Source organism: Physeter macrocephalus, chromosome 18 (assembly GCF_002837175.3).
Source record: "Physeter macrocephalus isolate SW-GA chromosome 18, ASM283717v5, whole genome shotgun sequence".
NCBI lineage: Eukaryota > Metazoa > Chordata > Mammalia > Artiodactyla > Physeteridae > Physeter > Physeter macrocephalus.
Genome location: NC_041231.1, coordinates 1311869 through 1333610, shown reverse-complemented (window position 1 = coordinate 1333610; position 21742 = coordinate 1311869). Strand labels below are relative to the sequence as shown.

Below are 21742 nucleotides of genomic sequence, written 5' to 3'. Positions count from 1 at the left end.
CCGCGCGCAGCAACGAAGACCCAACGCAGCCAAAAATAAATGAATAAATTAAAACAAAACAAAAACAATGCTTTTCAACATTATGCTCAGTGAAAGAGGCCAGTCACAAATGACCACATATTGTATGATTCCATTTACATGAAATGTCCAGAACAGGCAGATCATAAGGACAAAAAGTAGATTACTGGCTCCTGGGGCAGGGGAGGAATGGGGTGTGACTGATAATAATACGGGGTTTTTTGGGAGGTGAGGAAAATGTTCTGGAATTATATAGTGGTGATATTTCCATAACACTGTGAATGCACTAAAATCTATGGAATTGTACACTCTAAATAAGTGAATTATATGGTAGGCAAATTATAGCTCAATAAAATGTTTTTAAAGGGAAAAGAATGCTTTTCTAAACGTAATGCGGCATCCCAGAGTGGACCGTGGAACAGAAGAAGGATGTTTATGGAGGAATGCTTTTTTCAAGTCTTTATTAAGTTTGTTACAATATTGCTTGTTTTATGTTTTGGTGTTTTGGCCACGAGGCATGTGGGATCTTAGCTCCCCAACCAGGGATCGAACCCACACCCCCTGCACTGGAAGGCGAAGTCTCTAACCACTGGACCAACGGGGAAGTCCCTCAGGAGGAATTTATGAACTCCAAATAAAGTCTGTCATTTCGGTAATAGTGTGGCACGAATGCGAATTTCTTAGCTTTAATAAATGGACCGTGGCTAAGTAAGAGGTTAATTTTGAAGGAAATTGGTAGAGAGTACACAGGAATTCTCCATTTTTATTTACCACCTTTCTGTAAATCTAAAATTATTCCGAAATTTAAAGTTTATTTAAAAAGTTCAAAAGACAGTGCTGCTGGGAATAGCCATGTGCACGTGTGAGTGTCCCAGGCGAGAGCTCACCCGGAGGGAGCGGCCCCCTGCCCTGCCTCCACTGGACTGCGGTGCCCAGTCTTTGGCTGCTGTCCGTTCCCCTACACAGATGTGCCACGCTGCATCTGACGGCCCCTGTGCAGGGAAACTTAGGTCATCTCCTTAAGTGCACACGCGTGAGCACACCCGTGATAACGCCTTAGAAGGAGAACTGTGGGGTTAAAGGGCATCTTATACATTTTGGTTAATATCTGAAATGCTGGCCCCTCCCAGATGGTATCAGCGCATGCCCATCAGCATAGCAACATTCTCCAAGAGGGAGGTCAGGCCCATTCTTTGCTGGATTCAAATGAGAAATTCAAACATAAGTAACATACATGCCTTATAAGATACACCAAAATTTAGTGAAAGCTGCAGTAAACACTGATTATCTTGGGGGGCCGGGAATGAATTAGGAGTTTGGGATCAACATATACACACTACTCTATGTAAAACAGATAACCAACAAGGACCTAAACTACGATGGAAAAGAATCTAAAAAATGAATACATATATGTATATATTTAATATATATGTATATATATAAAACATGTGTATATTTAATATACATGTATATACATAACTGAATCACTTTGCTGTACACCTGAAACGAACACATGTAAATCAACTATATTTCAATAAAAATTTTAAAATATATATATATATATATATTTTTAAAAACCCATTGATAATCTCACACTGTTTCTCAAGGTAAGGAATGGGGAACAGGTCAGCTGGGTGGTTCTAGCTCAGGGTCTCTCATGAGGTTCCAGTCCTGGTCTTGACCAGGACTGGCTGGGGACAGAGGATTCGTTTCCAAGCCGACACTCACACAGCGGGAGGCCTCAGTTCCTTGCCACCTTGACCTCTCCAAAGGGCTGTCTGAACTTCCTTACGACAGGGTGCTGCTGGCTTCTCTCAGAGCAAATGATCTAAGAGAGCAAGGCAGAAACTTCAGTGTTTCCAAGGCCCTACGCTCGGAAGGGACACTCTGCCATTTTCACAGTACCCTATCTTTATGCAGGTCAACCCGATTCTATGTGGGAGGGGGCTGCACAAGGACGTGGTACTGGGAGGCGAGGACCACTGGAAGCCGTCTCGGAGGCTGGCTCTGAAAACATCACTGCACAACTGACGGACGAAGGCAGAACTAGAGAAAATATTTCAGTCAGTACTATCATAAAGGGGCAGGGGGTAAAGGGATGTAAGAAGAGGCAACAGGAGGAATCAACTTCCTCAGTGTAATAAAAAGCATCTACAGAATGGATTTTTTAAATGTGGTACATATATACACTGGAATACTACTCAGCCACAAAAATAACATCATCTGTACCGTTTTTCTAGATTCCACATATATGTGTTAATAGACATTTCCTCTGTTGATGGACATTTAGGTTGCTAGGTGTAACAGATTTTCTATCAAAAGTCCCAGCAAGATTTTTTTAATAAATTTATTTGTTTGTTTATTTATTTTTGGCTGCATTGGGTCTTCATTGCTGCATGCAGGCTTTCTCTAGTTGCAGCGAGTGGAGGCTACTCTTCAGTGTGGTGCATGGGCTTCTCACTGCGGTGGCTTCTCTTGTTGCAGAGCACGGGCTCTAGGCATGCGGGCTTCAGTAGTTGTGGCGCACGGGCTCAGGAGTTGTGGCTCACGGGCTCCAGAGCGCAGGCTCAGTAGTTGTGGTGCACGGGCTTAGCTGCTCCGCGGCATGTGGGATCTTCCGGGACCAGGGTTCGAACCCGTGTCCCCTGCAATGGTAGGCGGATTCCTAACCACTGCACCACCAGGGAAGTCCGTTTTCAGTAATTTAAATAGGAGGGCTTTTTTTCTGAGATTACACATGGAAAGGGGTAACCCCAAAATACAGAGGGTTAAATTCCAAAAATTTAGGAACTCTACTCAATACTCTGTAATAACCTACATGGGAAGAGAATCTGAAAAAGAGTGGATATATGTATATGTATAACTGATTCACTCTACTGTACACCTGAAACTAAGACAACATTGTAAATCAATTATACTCCAATATAAAATAAAAGTTTAAAAAAAAAACAAGAAAAAAATTCCAAAACTTTACTTTTCTTTGTGGCCTTCATCTGTAAGGACTTTGGTGCTGAGAAGTTAAGTATCGTGTGATGTCCGGTGCCTGAAGGATCCTCCCAGCAAACGTGAAGCCCTTTTTGCTCTGGCCCCGCCTGGGTCTCCGCCTTCAGTGTTCACCACTCTCCACGAGGGCCTGAGGGTTCCGCGATACTGAAGTCCTGTTCACACAGTCTCTGCCCTGCTGACCCTTCTACTCAGAACACCCTGCGTCTCTCGAGATGCAGCCCAAGGCCGACCTCATCCCCAAATCCTTCCCTGACTCATCTGCCTGCCATCCTCTAGATGCCCAGGGCTCCTGTGGTTTTCACACATATCAGGATTGTCTGTCTGTCCCCACACCAACTTCGGAACTGAGGCTCTATCTCTCTCCCCCTCTCTCTCTCTCTCCTTTTTTAAAACCATTCATCGTTTTAGTGTACAACTCCATGGCATTTACTACACTCCCAGTGTAGTTGTAACCACCACCCCTATCTACTGTCAGAACATCTTCATTGGGAATTCCCCGGTGGCACAATGGTTAAGAATCCGCCTGCCAATGCAGGGGACACGGGCTCGAGCCCTGGTCCGGGAAGATCCCACATGCCGCGGAGCAACTAAGCCCGTGCGCCACAGCTACTGAGCCTGCGCTCTAGAGCCTTCGAGCCACAGCTACTGAAGCCCGCGCGCCTAGAGCCCGTGCTCCGCAACAAGAGAAGCCACCGCCACGAGAAGCCCACGCACCGCAACGAAGAGTAGCCCCTGCTCGCCGCAACAAGAGAAAGCCTGCACGCAGCAGCGAAGACCCAGTGCAGCCAAAAATAAATAAATTAAATTAAATTAAAATTTTTTTTAAAATCTTCATCACCCCAAAAGGAAACCCCATGCCCGTTAGCAGTCACTCCCCACTCGTCGTCGTCCCCCAGCCCCTGGCAACCACTAGTCTGCTTTCTGTCTATGGATTTACTGAGGCTGTCTTTTATCTCTACGTCACCAATTCTTATGCAAAAAGGCAAGAATATATAGTCAGTCAGCCCTCCATATTCATGGGTTCTGTATCCTCAGATTCCACCAACCACAGATTGAAAGTATGTGGGGGAAAAAAATTCCAGAAAGTTCCAAAATGCAAAGCTTGACTTTTCCATGCACCCAGCAACTACCTACGTAGCACTGACATTGTATTAGGTATTCTATGTAATCTACAGAGATTTAAAGTATACGGGAGAATGTGTATGGATTATTTGCAAACACTACGCCACTTTACATAAGGGACTGGAGCATCCACAGATTTTGGTGTCCGTGGGGGTCCCGGAAGCACCCTCCCCCCTCCCCGGGATACTGCGGGACGACTATAGTAGAAAATACATCACTACTTTGCTCAGAGAGGGCAACCAAGCTGTACTGAGTTATTGGCACCATCTAGCGGTCAGTTTGAGGAAATGTCTTGCTAAACCTCCTCCCCTTCCTTCTCTACTCTATCCACGCCCCTTACAGGGTCCTGCCCAAGCTTGCCCTTTCCAGCTCCCTCCAGCAGTGATTAATCTCCTTTAGGCAAAATCTCCAGCAAATGCCACACAGCCTCTTCCCCCACCCAGAAATGAGGACTAGACAAACAAGTGATGTCAGTATCTCTCTTTGCCAGTGGGCAGATTTTCACAAGCGCCGCCACCCTCTCCTTGAGGCAACGTCCCCTTACGGACCCAAGCCCTACTCACGTCCTCTGTTCCAGCAGCACACCTTGCAGGACCTAAAGCCTCATCTCCTGCCCCATGTGCCTGGCAACCCCGCTAGGCTCTAGGTGCAGGTACTGACGAATCGATGACCTCGCGGTAATCAGGATGTCAGGGCTAGCTTTCTGTTCTGTGTGCCTGCTCCTTCTTCTGTTTCACCCCTAAAGATGTGCTTTACCTTCTTACAGGCTGGACTCTGCAGTAACAAGATGCTTGCTAAAATTTATCTAACACTCTTGGTGTTGTATGGCAAGAGGGTTTTCATAAGGTCTAGTCCCCAATATTTCCAGAATTGAAAGTCCTTGTTTGAATTTCCCATGAGCTTGTAGAGAATCATTTGCGTATTTTTAAGAAAGGAAGCAAGCAAAGGAGAAAAGGAAGAAAAAAGGGAGCCATTCACTGGAAGTAAAATTAATCACAAGCAACAACAAAAAATATGTTTTCACTTACTAGATTGTCAGAGATTTAAGATTTTTACACTACTCCTATTTGGCAAAAATACGAAGAAACATGCTGCCTTGTGTAAGCTACAGCAAACCTATTTACAGGGAAATTTCCTACTCACCAACCCAGTGAATCAATTGGGAGTTGTGTTTGTACTTACAACGGATACTGAAAATAACAATGGTTTAAAGAGAATAAACGCTTTATCAAGTTAAAACAGACACACACACACACCTGAGCTGTGAGTTGAGTTTTACTCAGGTTCTTCCTGAACTGAACCTGAACCGGAGACCACCTCTCAGACAGCTCTGACGACCTGCTCTGAGAGGAAGGGGGAGGGGCCAGTCTGTATATGGCCGGCTACGGAACATGCGCAGCCAAGCATACATCTCAATAAAAGGTCACTGTCGGGACTTCCCTGGCGGTCCAGTGGTTGGGACCCAGCACTTTCACTGCCAGGGGCCCAGGTTCGATCCCTGGTCGGGGAACTAAGATCCCTCAAGCCACGTGGTGCAGCCAAAAAACATTTTTTAAATAAAAATAAAAAAAACAGAAGGTCACTGCTAGTCACGAGCAACAGGTATCCATCTCAGTTAATGATGTGTGTGTGTGTGTGTGTTTTCTGTGTATGGGGAGATGCAAGAATCTGGGTTCATTAAAATTCTTCTGAGATAGCTATCTATCTAAGGGGCCTGTCTTTCCAAAGTACCGGGAGCCTCGTCCTGTTCTTCGTCCTGAATTGCTCTCAGGGCGCACTGTCCATCACTGCAGTGCTGCAGTGACTAATGATTTAATACTTGTAGAACCGGACGGTGGGCATCATTCTTTATTTTACAGTTTATTTCTCTGCCTCATCAAAAAAAAAAAAAGTACTGAAGCAGGCAAGACTAGCATGGCAGCTCCATGACGTCATCGTGAACCCAAGCTCTGTTTCTGCTCCGCCATCCTCAGAGGGAACCTTCAAAGTGCCTCATAGTCCAAAACAGCTGGCAGAACGCCAGCCATCACACCCATATTCCAGACTACAGAAAGGAGAAACAGGGGAATGGGGACTGGCTGTGAATGGGCACGGAGACCAGGGCCTCGCCTCCGAGGAACACCGGCCGAGGGGCACGACTTTGCTCTGAAGCCGCTTCTCAACACGCACGCCACGGCAGCTTGGGTCACTCGCTCAGTCGCTACATCAGCTGCAGCTCATGGATCCAGCACCTTCTGGGAACCTGATATCGGCCTCGTGGGGAGGAGGGGGAAAACAGGGACCCTGCTCTTCCATAACGGCCTAAGGACGGGAGATTAGCTCCCCCGTGGCAGCTGTCACGAATGACCCCAAACCTACTGGCCCAGAACCACAGAAGTCTACTACCCTACAGTTCCGTAGGTCGGCATGCAGCGGGGGTCTCTCTGGGCTAAGATCAAGGTGAGGGCGGGGCTCGTGGCCGCAGGAGGCTCCCGGGATGAACCTGTTCCCTTGCCTTTTCCGGCTTCTAGAGGCGCCCCCAGTCCTTGGCTCGTGGCCCCTCCCTCCTCCTCCCAAGCCAGCACCGGCGGGTCGAGTCCTTTCACAGGCCATCACTCTGAGCCCCCTTCTGTCTGTCTCCTCCACTCTTAAGGACCCTTGGGATTACATGGCATCCATCAGATAACCCCAAACCAAGGCCAGCTGATCAGAGACCTTACTTGCCCTTTCCCACGTAGGGTGACACAGTCACAGGCTCCCGGGACTGTGGCACATGGACATCTTTGGGAGGTCACTATTCTGTCCACCCAAGGGCTATCAGGCCTACAGAACACGTTCACACGCATCTCCTCACACAGCCCGCTCGGGAGGTGGTGCTTCCATTTCTTTGGTGTTTTTTTTTTTTTTTTTTTTAGTCAGTCATTTTATTTATTTATTTTTCGCTGCGTTGGGCCTTTGTTGCCGCACACGGGCTTTCTTTAGTCACGGTGCGCGGGCTTCTCGTCGCGGTGGCTTCTCTCGGAGCACGGGCTCTAGGTCTGCAGGCTTCAGTAGTTGTGGCACGCAGGCTCAGCAGTTGTGGCGCACGGGCTTAGCTGCTCCACGGCACGTGGGATCTTCCCGGACCAGGGCTCGAACCCGTGTCCCCTGCATCGGCAGGCGGGTTCTTAACCACTGCGCCACCAGGGAAGCCTGGTGTTTCCGTTTCTAATAGAGGTTTAATCAACAGAGAAAATATTGACATTAATCTAGAGATGGCGGATGTTAGTGGGAAATCTCTACAGCTCACAAACGACAACTGAACTGTCCCAGATGGTTTTGAACATCACTGAAAAAGCAATATTATAACTCTGATAGTGGGTAGGAAAAAAGAAGCGTCTCAGCCAACCTATTGCTATTTGCCTACGTTCCCTTCCATTTGTCATTTTCACAATCACAGATACAGAGTTTGTCTTCCCAGGGTAGAACAGACAGGTCAGAAGAAATATCCAAAGGGATATTGGGGAAAAAAAAAAAACAATTTAAAACCTGGGTCTGAGAAGATAAGATGAGGGCCTCCTAATGTTTCAGGAAAAACTAATTCCTATATTAAACGTATTGTTATGTGTTACTGGTAAGATGCATACACTCTACCCATCAGATCCTTAAGGTGTATCCTGGCAAAACACTCCAAATTCAAGTATGGAGAGTGAGTCCTGAAGCCCCTGTCTGGGAGGAAAGAGGACGTCATTTTTAATCTCTTTTTCAGACGAAGAAATCGGAGCATAAAGTCAAGCAGGTGTACGCTCTACGCGGCACGTGCAGGGCGCAGAGCATCAGAACAGGGCATCCTTTCCCGAGAGGCCCCACCTGCCCGCCAGGCTCTGCGGCCAGCAGGACGCACGCAGACACGCACGCAGACACGGCCAAGACGTGGTCACAGGCGGAGAGAGGCTGGGCGGACGCTGGGCCAGTGGGGCCCTCCTGGCCCTGCCTTTGTCGCGTTCTGCCCTCACCCTGCTGTCAGGAAACCTCCCTGCCCCGTTTCTTCAGCAGCAGCGCCCCCCGCAGGGGGCTGCAGGCAGGGCGGCCCGACCCCCCGCACTGGGGCCTTCCATCGGACCCCACACATTGCCGTGGGGGGAGGGGGCCTCTCAGGCTTGGGTCCCGCGAGCAGAGCTGGCCGCGGAGCGTCCAGGGGGCAATGGTGCTACCTCCAGGCTCGAAGGGGCTCAATGGGGCAACTCAGCACCACGAGAAGGTTCCACAGGGGGGTCTGGTGGGAAGGAAATGAGCCCAGGAACTCAGGCTCCCAGATCCCAGGAGAGCCCAGGTGACCCAGGCCAGCTCCCACCAGACCCGGGGAGTCAGGAACACGATGGAGGGCAGACAGGGCCGACTTCCAAATTCCTGAATTTTCGGAGAGCGCCACTGTAACAGTCCTCCAGTTTTAGCTTGAAAACAAAAGGTCACCACCACACCTGCCTGAGGGTCTAGGCAGCCCGCCAGGCCACGGTCCTCAAGAGGGGGCTGGGGAGAGCACACCTTCCAGCAGCTTCGAAGCTCTTGTTCCACCAGACGAGCCGCCTTCAAGGGAGCCCCGCCTACCGCCTTGGAAACCGGGGAGCCGGTTAGCACGCAGCACGCCCCACCCCTCGCCGTGGGAGGCGCCGAAGCAGGAACCTGCACACCTGGGCGCGGACCACTGCTCAGCGGGGCGGCCTGGGTGCGCCAGTCCTGACGCTTCTCCGCTGCCGCCCATGGCCTGCGGTGCTTCTCGGCGGACCCGGCGGCTGCGGCCCCTCTCCCCCCGCCACCCAAGCGTGCCCATCCTCCGCTCAGTGCCACCGCCTCCTGGACACGGACTGCTGCGCCCCAGAGGAAAATGATACCTTTGGCTACACTGCAATCACCTCGCGATTTATTCTGAGAACCGTAATTCCAAAATGAGTTTTAAACACAGCATTTTCCGTCTTGCTTGGAATCCTTGCACAAATAATTGATAATTCGAGGGTTAAAACGCTTCATCTCCTAAAAAACACCTTTTAAGGAGCGTGCCTCTTCAAAACGGAAGCTAGCTGGACCAGAGCTCGCTGGGTGGTGACAGCACAGCCGTCCCCCACTGCGGAATGAGGCGACCAAACGCAGACCAAGTCAGCAGCAAGTGGATCAAAAAAAGTTTATTTTGAATATTTAATTAAAAAAATCATCCCTATGAGGTGTGCTACAGAAACGCAGATACAAGAATTGCATATAAAACCCGACCTAATCGTGGTAAAGCAAATGCACTTCAGGAAAGAAAACGTGTACCTCACGGTCACTGGCGTCCCAACACCAGAGACATTTCCACGTGGTCACCCGGGAGGACACTGCCCCGGCCACGTGCGGGAGCTGGGCGGGCCTCCCGGTCCCTCCCGGGGGACGGGCTCCCCGCAGCGGCCACGGGGGCGTCTCGGGCCACAGAGCCCCCTCTTGTTCACCTCACATTCTCAGCCAAGTCAATCCATCAAATTTTGCTGTCACTTAACATGGTATTTTGGCAAAAAGAGCACGGCCTCCTTGACAGGAAGCGTTTCTGCGGTTCACCACGGGGAAGGGACCTGCCTTCCCCCAGCAGCGGCTGTTTCCCCACAGGGCGGACACAGGCCAGCTGCCCGGGGCTGGGGACAGCGGGAGGACAGTCTTTAAGGGACTGGTGACACTGCAGCGGGGTGGGGGGGTGGGGGGAGGCAGGGGCCCAGCAGCCCTCCTGGGAGCCGGGCAGCAGGGGAGGCGAGAGAACGAGGACAAGACGAGGAGGGAGCCGCGGAGAAAGGCGGGGTCTTTCCCGAAACCCAGCAAATACTGTGGGATTTCACAGCGCGAGAGGCTTTTCCGACCGACCGAGCGGACAGCTCCCCCCGTACTTTCTAGCAATTGCCCGCAATTCTAACTTCCTATCAGGCCCTCCCTCTTCCTCCAAAACCCTGGGCGGGGACTCCTGCCCCGACCTCGTTGGAGCGGAGGGCGAGGGGCAGGCAGGGACAACATGCACCCAGGACCAAACAAAGGTCCCCGAAGTGGCTCCAGGCAACAGTTGATTTGGCAAAAAAAAAAAAAAACAAAAAACAAAAAAACAAAACAAACTTAAATGCATAAAAACTATCACCGAGTCCTCCAAGGAGCATGATTACAATATATTAGCAAGTTCTGTGGCGTAAACATTTTCAAAAGCATCAGCAAAAGTATTAAACATAAAAGCAGTATGCATACTCCCCTCGGCACCCTGAAGAAAACACCAGAAGGCAGGCGTGGCCACAGACGGCAAGGGCGTGGCCAGCTACAGCGAAGGCGTGGCCAGCTGCGGGGAGGGCACGGCCAACTACCTACTGCCGCAGCTCCACGTAGTTGGCGGGGAAGAGCCCATACCTGCCCTTGCACAGCCCGCGCCACCAGCCATCGTCAATCATCTCGATGTTGGTGATGATGTCGTCGGGGTCGAAGGAGATCTCATCATCGCCCGCTGGGGAGGAGGGCACAGAGAGAGAGCAGAGGTCACACTCAGCGTTCCCTGCTCAGCCACCAGAGGAAAGCCCTCCAGCAGCCCCTCGAGCTGGCGGCCTCCCACTGAGGCTCCATGGGGGTGCAGGGTTCTGGGGGTGGAAGTTCCATGGGGGTGCAGGGTCCTGGGGGTGCAGGGTCCTGGGGGTGGCGGCTCCACGGGGGTGGAGGGTTCGCTGTCTCCCCTACCCTACGAAGGTGGCTTTGCACGCACAGGGACGGACACAGAGACAGGGCAGAGCCCTTCGAACAAAACCCTAACCCAGAGCAGACGAAGTGTGGTTGAGGGAGATACAGGAATTCCTTGCACTGTATCTGCAACTTTTCTGTAACCTTGAAATTGTTTCAAAATAAATTCTTTTTAAAAATCGTAAATAACGCTCTGAGAGTCAGACTTTGAAGAGAGGAACCACTGGAAGCCCCGCCCCCACCATTTCCGGCCCTCGGGGCGGTGTCTCACCAGCCTGGTAGTCGTAGAGGGCGATGGCTGTGATTCCAAGGTCGTTCTCATATTCACCGTAGGTCCCCTCCTCTAGAATAAACCAGAACGGGGTCTGAGAGGGAAGCAGAGCTCCACTCTCACTCCCGTCAGACACCCCTTCCTAAGGCCCGGGTGGAGGGGCCGGTCAGGAGAGAACGCTGCAGGGGTGCCGAGTGTGAATCGGGAGGACGTGCCGTGGGCCGTCGGGCACCTTCTCCCAAGGGCAGGGCCCGGCTCCAAGGAGCGAATCCACGTGTAATGATCTCCATAGAGGCACTGGCAGTTTTGAGGGTATCATTTTTCACACTTTAAAGACTGAGCACTATTTGTAGCAAAGGTCGTATCTGCATAAACGAATGGCAGGCAGGAGACAGCTGACCACACCTCACGCTGCGCTCAGGGAAGGTGAGAGCCCTGCCCTGGTGTAGCTTCTGATGCTGATTTTCATGCCACTCCAAATGGGAGAAGGGGCTTGTGTTAAATCTGCCAAACACACTAAAGGAAACCTCATCTCTAGAAATCAAAGACCAATTTCAGTGTTCATCCATCTACAAAATTTTCAGAGTGAGGAGAAATCTCCCTCTTCAGAGACCTCAACGTACTCTGGCTACCTGGAAGACCTCACGAGCTTCTACTCTGAGACAACAACAGCAGAAGCCCCTTCCTCCCCCACCGCCCCTCTCAGTGCCCTCAGCACAAGCAGGGAACTCCTGGAACCCCCCGGGAGGCCAGGCCAAGCCCCCTGGGGTCCGGGGCCCGCAGCAAGAGGAGGCGAGCCCCGCAGGCACGGCCGAGGCGGGGCAGGTCGGCCAGCAGCGGGACAGAAGCGGGGGTGGGGGGGGAATGCAGGCGACCCGTGTACCTGCTTGGTAGTGGCCCGGCGCCTCCGTGCTTTCGTAGCCGGCCTCCGGGGCATAGGTCTCCTGGTACTCGGTGGCCTCCGTGCTGTACACCGGCTCAGGCTCACCGGTGTAGCTCGGCTCGGCCTGGAGCGGAGCCGCGGCCTGGGGAGAGTCAAGGAGACGGTTCCCGTGGCCCGTGCCGGGTCACGACCACGGCCACACGGCCAAGAGAGACACGCGGACCACTCTCAGCCCCGGCTGAGACGAGACAGACCGGGGACGGGGAGGCGTCACCTGCTCACACCCCGTGGACGCCTGGGTCCTAACAGGTCCCGCAGTGCCGAGGGCCAGGCTCCCCCTCACAAGCCCGTCCTCACACCCCCGACACCCTGAGTCCTGCTGTCACCAAAGACCTGCTGGCTGCGAGCGCCCCACTTTCCTGGGGCAGGTCTGGCCCGTTTCCCCTTTGGGTCCCAGCCCTCCGAGGCCTCCCAAAGCCCCCGAGGGTGCCCAGCCCTCCCGGGCCTCTGCCGGCAGCTCCGCGGCATCACCCCATCCCACCGGCTAGGGCAGCTGAGCCCGCGGGTGGCGGGTTCCATCCTCACCGAACCCTCCGTGGAGGTGAGGCAAGGGAGTGACCAACAAGTCCCACGCAAGAGGACATCAAGGGCGCTCTGCTGACGGCCACCTGGACCGCGACCCCAGTTCCCAACCACCCACCACCGACAGCGGCTTCAACCAGCGTTTCTGACCAGGGTCCACCTGAGGGCACCCTCGCAGATCAGGAAAGGAAAGCGCACACGGAGAGCCCCTGGGAGAGCCAGTGGTCAGGCCTCGGCTTCCCACAGAGGGTGACAGAGGGGTGCAGCAGGCCGGGAGCGCTACTCCAGAGGCCACGGGGCGGGGCTCCACCTGGGCGGGGCACCAGGCGCCACTCCAGGGCTGAACAAGGGAGTGACTGACTCCTACTGGCAACTGCCCCTGGAGGCGAGGGGAACAGACCGGAGGGCGAGGGGCCAGACGGTGCTACAGGGTCGCGCGGAGCCACTCAGTGGTCAGGGGGTCACCCCGAGCAGGTCGCTGCGGGGACACCGCACACGGCCACCAGCAACGCCCTAACCTCCTATCTTCCCGCAGCAGCCCCTCCGCCCATGCCCACCCCTCCCCCGTCACGCGGTTGGGCAGGGCTCCCTGCCCCACCCGGGACAACGTGTCATGCCAGCCTTCTCAAAGGACCAACTGCTGGTGAGGGACCCAGCAGTGGGCCACGTGGGCGGCTGCACAGGGGTGCCCCTTCCACGGGCTTACAGAGTCTAAGACCGCACCCGCCATACCGGCCGCACCTGCCAGGCAGAGGGGTGAGCCTACTACGGACCACCCCGAGGCCCGGGCCCGCCCACGGTGCTCCCACACCCTCAGCCCCTTCAGGCCGCAGCCGGGCTGAGCCAGTTGCAGTCCCCTGTGACCCAGTGAGCTCTGAGCGGTGACGTCCAGGTGAGGGACGACAGGTGGGAGAAAGGGACAGCAGGACAGAGGGGACTCGGGCTGGGCCGGGCGTGGGTGTGGACGGCAGGGGCCGAGCTGCTCTGGGAGGGGGGCCCGCAGAGCCTGTGGAGACCCGGCCATGGGGAGGGGGCAGGCGGCTCAGTGACCCAGGGGCCAAAGGAGCAGGTCCTGGGGACTGAAGACTGAGGAGGAAAGGCCGAGGACAGAGTCTCCGGAGAACGGTGCTCGAGAGGGGCCAGGGGAGGAGAGCCGAGGGGCGGCGGCCGGGCGGGGACGAGGGTCCTGGAAGGGAGGGGGGTCCGAGTGGAGGGCAGCAGCGAGCGGGTGAGGGAAAGACCCGCAGCGGCTGACCCCTGGGGGCTGACGCAGGAGAGCGCAGCGGGGCCGGCGGGCGGGCGAGAAGGCCGGCGGGGAGGCCGAGGCGGCAAGAGGCCCCCCCCCCCCGCGCTCAGGAGCGCTGCCCTCCAGGCACCGGGCAGCGCAGGGGGGGACCCCGTCCCCGGGGCGCTGAGCTGGGAAGGGCGCCTCTGGGGCGTCAGAGACTCACGGGCAAAGCGGATAAAAGCACCAACCTCGCAGACGGGGCTCGAAGGCGGCCTCTCCTGGGCCGGCTGGGGCGTGGGCGAGGCGGGGGGCGCGGGCTTCTGGGCCCGGGCTTGCTCCTGGAATGCAGAGACAGCGGCAGTCAGCGCGTCACCGGGCCTCCCCGCGGTCGCGCCCAAGCGTGAGGCGCGCTCGCTGCCGCCGCCGGAAGCAGGAGCAGCAACACGGAGCAGAGACGGGGCGCAGAGACGTCAAGGGCGCGTTGCTCTGCAGCCAAGGTCACGCGGTCAAGTCTTCTCAAGACACGGCCCCGGGGGCCCACGCACTCCTGCCCCGGGCTGACGGAACCAGCCAGAGGCGGCAGCGCCCCCGCACACCCGATCCGGACACCACCCCCTGGGCTCCGAGCTGAGGCTGTAACGGATTGAGACCTCCGGGGACCTTCTAACGGAGTGAAGGGATTTTGCACGTAGGACGGACGTGAATCTTGGGGAGGCCAGAGGATGGACAGCGGTGGACAGATGCTGACGTCCCAACCCGCAGGGTCCTGTGAACGTGTGACCTTACAGGGCAAGAGGCTGCAGACGTGACCAAGGTAAGGACCCGAGACAGGAGGTGACCCTGGATACCCGGGCGGGCCCGGTGTCATCACACGTCCTTACAAGCGGGAGACAAGACAGTGAAAGCAGAGCTTGGAAGCGGCCACAAGCCAAGGCGGGGGCGGGGGGGTGGGGGAGGCGGGCTCTAGAAGCTGAAAAAGGCAAGGACGCGATCCCCCTCTGCAGCCTCCAGAAGGAAGGAAGCAGCCCCGTCACCCCCCAGGCCTTCCGGCCTCCAGCCTGGGAGGCGGTAACCGTGCGCTGTCCTAAGGCACGGCGCGCGGCGGGACCCAACGCGGCCGCGGGAGACCAGTGCTGACGCCTGCGAGGTGGACTTCCTCCACGCCACCGATCAGGAAGCCGACGGCCCGGGGAGGGAGGTCGCTCGCCAGGGACGCGACGGGAGCGCGGCGGAAGCCGGAGCCGCTCCGCCCCCAGCCGCTCCCCGTCTGCTCTGCCGGGCCACCTGACGGGGGCCAGCCTAACGCGCGTCGGCGGGGTTGCCCCGTGGAAAGCAACCCCTCCGGGGACCACGCAGCCCTGGACCCCAGCGTGGCTCTGCCTGACCCGCACCAGCAGGACGGTCACGAGTCCTCACAGCGCTGGCAGCTCGCCCGCAAGTTAAACCCCCGAGGCAGCATGATTACCTGAAGGGGCCGTGCCTAGGCCGGGCTGAGCGTGGGCCTCTGGAGACCCGGGCGTGCGGCCCACCACGCAGCGGCAGGAGGATCCGCGACAGCCCCCTCCACCCCGCCACACCCCGACCTGGCGGGGAACAGAGACATTCCTTCCCGGGGGCACGCTCGCTCCCGAGAACGTGCGGGTCGAGCATCCGTGGCCGCCCCGCCTGCCAGAGGGGGCGCTCGGACGCGTGCGGGCCGCGTCCTGCCCCAGGAGGGCGCCTCACGACCCAGAGGGCTCCGGTGCGAGCGGTACCGTGCCCCTCGATGGGAGTCACTCGGGGGACAGGCGGGCGGGGAGAGGCCGGCAGGGGCTGGACCCAGCGCGGGACGACACAGCGGAAGGGACGGCGAGGGAACCTCAAAGGCAAAGGGGCTGGACAACAGCGACCGAGCGCCTCCTTCTTTCTCAAGCCCTCCACCCCTTCTGCAGTTTTCAGACTGCAGGGCTCCAATGCCGAGCCATAACACGAGGACGGCGTTACGTGAAAACGAGGCCAGGTTATCGGAAAAAACGCCTCCTAGTGCGCACGTGTGTGTCCGCAACGAAGAAAAACTTACAAGCGCCTAACTAAAAACTTAAAGGAGAGACAGCTTTAAAGCTTCTGGCAATTAAGGAACGGTACGCGGTAATCATACACGTTTGCTATCATCCCGACTTCACCACGTGTGATAAAAACGCGTTCTCAGGGCTTATTTAATTCCCGGCTCCAGCACCCAGCGTTTCCTGCCCGTCGCATGTTAACTGCCTCAACCGCCCACTCTCCCTTGACGGGCTCTTCAGAGTCCGAACCACTGATTTGAGGAGGAAACGTCCTTAGGTTTAAACAGAGCTTTACAATCTATAAAGCAACACACGCGCTATTTCAGATTCGACGTCCTAGCCACCCGAGTCGTGGCGATTCCACGCCCGCTTCACGGGCAAGAACGTGGGCCGCGGGACGGCGCGCTGATCTGCGTCAGACCGCCCGGCTGGCAGGTGGCGCGGCGGGACCCAGGCCATCAGACGCCCGTCCGTCTACAAGAGTTTCAGGAAGGAGCAAGGCCGCACCCTCCTGGCTCGCTCCTCGCAGGCCCCGCTTCCACCTTCTCCAGCGGAAAGACAGTTTGTAAAGGGTCACAGAACCACCTGCAGACCCGAGCTCCAGAAGCAAGAGCTACAAGAGCCAGCGAGGGCCCTCTTCACAGGAATTCCTTCTGTGTCCTCAACCTGCCACCCAAGGGGAGAGCGGGTTCCCGAGGGTGGCGGGTGGGAGCAGACTGCGGGGTAGACGTGTGGACGGGGGCTTGGCCAAGGGCATGGGGGCCACCAGCCTGACGGGGGAGGACAGGCCCGCAGTCGCCCAGCGCTGGAGCAGCACGGCTGGAGCCAGGGAGGGTCGACTGTCCCGTATCTGGTGACGAGAGACTGGATCAGAGCCTGTGCGGCTGAAAGCTAAGTTCCTGAGAGCACAGCCTTCAGCGCGAGCTCAAAACGCTTTCTACTGATAACTTTCTGCAGCAGACGCAGGAATGAGCCAGACACAGGGCCCCTGCGCACGCGAGGGGAGCCCGGGCGCCGCCCGCACTCACGTCCAGCTGCCTCCGTGCCGCCGCCCGCGCCTTCGCCGTCCTCTGCGCCCGCTCCGCCTCTGCCTTCCGCCCGTCCTCGTGTTCCTTCTCCTTCGCCAGGTTTTCAAAGTTAGCTCGGATGTTACTGGTTTTGCTGCTCACTACAGAGGAAGGAGAGGTTTACTCAGGGCACCACCATCTCCCCCGGACCGGGCCCACGCCAGGGCGGCCTGTCCCTCGGGAAGCAGGCACCCCAGCCGAGGGCGATGCGCCCCCCTCGGCAGCCGGCTCAGCCCCCCACCAGGAACGGCCTTCGCCGCTGCGTGGGCCGCACCCACAGCGGGAAGACGGCAGAGCCCTGCATCCGGAATGCTCTTACGTTCTGAACACCACTGCATTCTTTACCACCAGACACTCACAAGGGGAAAAAAAAATTCCCCTAAGAATGCCCTTGATCAAACAGTAAAAAGTACTGATTGTGAGTAGATCTCAACCCTTTTAACATTCCGTGTGACAAAACGGGAGGGCGGAGCCCACTGCGACTGCCCCTGTGGACGTGCCGTGGGGCCTCCAGGGAAAACACGTGCAACTCTCTGAGATGCAGGCCTAACTGATTTTTCCTGGAACATCATTTTCCCTGAAATGACAATGGACAAACTACGGTTACGCCGTCTGGGTACGTGCCAGACCCCTTCTCCGAAAGGAACGAGCTGAGCCTATCCTGTTAAAAAACAACTACAGAATTCGTTGTCAGCGGGAAAACTCAAGTTTTCAAGCAAAATCAGAATTTTGGAAAATCCGTGTCCACTGCCATGAGTATGACAATTTCCCGCTTTTACTCAGAGACCCCGAGACGAGGTTGATGCCGTTAACGAACGTGACCTGGGGGGCGCTGTACAACGCGAGGCGTCAGCGTGTGGCAGGTCAGCGTGACTCGGTGATCAAGGCTCTCCAATGACCCTGACGTGACGTCACAAAGCGTTGCCGCGCACGGGAGACCAACCTTTAAGAAAACCACTGGCCGGCTGCCTGCTGCACTGGGGTACAGAGAACACGACCGGAAACGGCCGGTAAAATACTCTTCCCTTTTCCCACTGCTTATCTGGGGAGCCCAGATTTTCTTCGCCCCCCTAACGTATCACGAGAGACTGAAGGAGTGAGAAGCAGCTAAGGGAGCTCAGCTGGCCGACACGGAGGAGATTCCACAGAAACGTAACACAACGCTACCCTGGAACCTAGCCGATATCGTATAATAACTGTAAACGGAGGATAATCTCTAAAACTTTTGAGTCACTAGGTTGTACATCTAAAACTAATATCGTCAATCCACTGACTATACCTTAACTTAAAGAAATGCTACTCTTCTGCACTTTGTGGTTTTGAAAATGTAGTTTTTTTTTTCATAAAAAGTATTACGTTAATATGTGATAGTTTCACTACTTTTAAACGTTTAAGTGAATTAATAAAATGGTAAATTCTTCTCGCCTCTGTTTTAATTCTAACACAGTAAAGATCAGAAAACACAACCCACGTAAACCAAAGTTCTTTGGGGCCTCAGCAATTCCTGCCAGTGTCCTGAGACCAGAGTGTGTGGACTGCTGACCCACAGGGCGTCCACAGGAAATAAATGGTGATCTCCACTTGCTGCGTTTAACCGACCACTTCTATCACGTGTAATAATCCCCCCAACTACACGATATTCTCTCAGGCTGGCCCATGTTTAACGGTTCCCCAGCAGACACCAGGACCACAGGAGGCCCACGCACGCAGCAGGCACCGGAAGGGCAGGCTGCGAGCAGCCGGGTCCTCACCCGCGGGTGAGGAAGGAGAGGGCTGCCTTAACCCATGCAGACGCGGTGACACGCTGCGCAGACACGCCACGGCCGGGGGAGCGGCAGGTACCGCAGGAACCTCCCAGGGCCTGGGCCCTGGCAGTGAGCAGGGCCCTTGAGGACGTGCGGTTACCCGAGCCCTGCTCTGGGAAGCGCCCCCCAAAACAGATCCCCGCCGCCAGAGGGCTGCAACGCCCGTGTCTGAGAGGTGCCTCTGAACCTCCGCAGGAACAAGCAGCACCAAACGGGTAATCAACTGCCGTCCCCCAAACACACAGATCGACTACGGTCTCCGTTAATGCTTCATCTGCTCCTGCCGACTCTCCTGTCCCCCTGAGCATTGTCCTGGGGACACCAAAGAGCGTGGAATTTCCCCCGGGAAAAACCACGGTGCCGCCAGGGGGTCTGCTAGGACTTACCTGCTTCGACAGGGACAGTCTTCTGATAAGTGGAGGCCACCGTGGCAACGTCCTCAAAGGTGGAAGCGTTCTACCAAGACAAGAAAGGGGAGATCAGGAACGCATTTTTCTTTCTTCCTTTCCTCTCCCTGCACAAAGGCCTGCCCCAGATCTTCCAAAAGAACCAACCAGAAAGCCCAAAGATTTCATATCCACCTGTTCTACACATTAACAGAGCCGTGAAAAGTGTGTTGATAACACACTGGCTGGTCACCATATGGGTCAGCGTCAGAGAAGAAACACACGTATGGGGGGCGGGGGGTGAATGGGCAGGGCCAGGATGTTTAGGGCAGTGAAAGTACTGTGTAAGAATCGACAGTGGTAGACACGAGTCACTACACGCCTGTGCAAACCCACAGAATGTACGATCCCAGGAGAAAACCCTAAAGTTGACCTCAGCGTTGGGTGCCTATGATGTAGCCTCAACGTACGTTCACAGATCGTAACAAATGGACCACTGGGTGGGGGAGGAGAGGTAGGGCGTATAGGGGAAATCTCTGCACCTTCCTCTCAAATTTGAGCAAACTGCTCAAAAAACTAGAAACACCAAAAACCTTACCACGTGCCTCCATTTCACGACCATAAACCAAGCACGTGTGCCTCCCAAGCTCTCGCCACAGACAGAATTTGCAGGGGAGCCCAGAAGCCTCTGCTGCGCTGGGAGAGGACCCTGGGACGTACAAAGGCCGCCCGATCGTCCACCTCTCCCAGCGCGCGCGACTCTAGTTTGGTTCTGCGGGGACCCAGCTCCGTGAGACTGGAAGGACAGCGACGACCGTCCACGTACAGGCTGACACAGGCCGGACTGACAGCTCAGGGAAGCACTGGCCGCTGGGCACAAACGCCTCCCAGGGAAACACGCCGGGGGCTCAGGACGGTCACTGCTTTCCCGACACAGGAAACCGGGAGGAAGGATGCGTGGAAGGAAGCCTGTGACTCGCTGACGCCCGAGGCCGCGCGCGAGCAGCAGCCCTGAGAGGCGGGCACGCCCCACGCCAAGTGCGGGCACAGGCCGCTCCACGAGGGCGGCAGTGACCCACGGGGCTCCGGTCGGCACGCCTGGGGGCCGGCCCTGACCCTCCCGCCAAAGCCCCCTTCTCCTCCCTCCTCCTCCTCCATCTCTGGGGCGGCTGCTCGGCTGCCCCAGACCACCCGCCTCCTCTGCTCCCCAAACCTCCCCATCTCTTTCCAGAAAAACCTCTAAGGCCCCGCCCCCACCGGCTCTCCCACGAGGCTCCTGCCTGCCCTGCGGCCTCGGCGGGGAAGGGGTCGGCGCCCTCCCAGCTTCCGGGCCGCGGCTCCTGCACACCCGCCGCCCGTCCCGTCCGGCCGGCTCTCCAGCACGACGCTCAGAGCCGCCTCTCTGCCTTCACCCACAGGCTTCCGGCAGACACCACGACCCCAAGCTTCTCGTTTCCAGCTGCAGGGTCCCCACCACACCGCACCCCCATCACCAAGACCCGCCCGCCGACTACGGCCTTCCCCTCTCCTGCTGGCCACCCTCCTCCACCTGGACCCAGCTCCCCACTCCTCACCATCCAGCCTGACCGACTCAAGGTCTCGGCCTCTCCTGGGACTCACCTGCCGGGAACCTCTCACCTGTTTCCACCACCCACGGGGACTACGGCAGACCTGAGTCCCTGCGCCACCCGTCCCCAGGGAAGGCTGAGACCTGGGCAGGTGCCTCACCCTTCTGAGCCCCGGGCTTCCCAAGCGCACAGCACAGACCACCAGCTGGCCGCAGGGGCACCCCGCGCTCCCCCCCCACGCCCCAGGGTCTCCCCGCACCTCCCTGTCTATGGCCTGGGCTCCTCCCACCTCCCCTAGGCTGACCAGTGCCCAGCTCTACCCGATCACGGCCCGCATGTGCCAACGCCACGGCTCCCTCCCTCCCACGGCCCAGACCCCTCCTCTGTGGTGGCCACGCGCCACCACCTGGCTGGCCCAGACAGGACGGCCCCTCCCCCCTTCTCGCAGCTCTCCACCCTCAGACCAGCACCAGTGGAGGACCCTGTGGGCTCCCCGCACCTCGCCAGGTGCCCTGCCCAGTCTCCTCTGACCAGCCTGCCTGCTGCCATCCCGCAGCCGTGGCCCACGGCCCCCTCGCCACTCTGCAGGCACCCCCCCACCCCCTCCATCCGAACTACCTGGGCCGCCTGGCAGCCCACCCAGCCCTGCCCCTCCCCCCGAGATCTGAGCTCAGCGGACGGCCCCACCGCCCACCTGGGAGGCCCTCCTCCTCACCCCTTAAACGCAGGGGCTTCGGCACGCACGCTGGCTCAAGGAAGTACGTCTCTCCCTCTGCCGCCATCCCCAGCCCGAGCCAGAAGCACCCCGATCGAAGCGCTGACGCCGCCTCCTAACCGGGGCCACAGCCTTGCGGCCTCCCCCGCGATCCACCCTCCACCCCGAGGCAGGGGGGCTGCTCAGTGCACGTCCTATTCACGTCATTTGCCTGTCAAGCCCTTGCAGGGCCGCCCGGAACCCATGAGACGAAACACAAAACCTCACCGGGGGTCCGCAGGGCTCCCTGAAGCGGGTCGTGCCCAGCCACTCGCCCCCACCCCCCGCAGCGGGCCCCGCCTGGCTTCGCCCAGACCTTCTGC

At 56.9% G+C, this 21742-nt stretch overlaps 1 protein-coding gene across 3 annotated transcripts in view; it reads right to left on the bottom strand.

Moving 5' to 3' along the window:
• Window positions 1-10261: 10261 nt before the first annotated feature.
• The window catches only part of CTTN (cortactin), a 32629-nt gene continuing 21148 nt past the window's right edge, over window positions 10262-21742 (bottom strand). For 2 of the 3 annotated variants that reach the window (XM_024133258.3, XM_028478571.2), the window contains 6 exons: window positions 19098-19167; window positions 16868-17007; window positions 14046-14135; window positions 11988-12129; window positions 11105-11176; window positions 10262-10606 (listed from right to left, as the gene is read on the bottom strand). In XM_024133258.3, the coding sequence (XP_023989026.1) occupies window positions 10470-10606; window positions 11105-11176; window positions 11988-12129; window positions 14046-14135; window positions 16868-17007; window positions 19098-19167 (651 nt within the window). In that variant the 3' untranslated portion in view covers window positions 10262-10469. The remainder of the gene's footprint in view (window positions 10607-11104; window positions 11177-11987; window positions 12130-14045; window positions 14136-16867; window positions 17008-19097; window positions 19168-21742) is intronic. The other variant, XM_024133260.3, reaches the window with a different exon arrangement.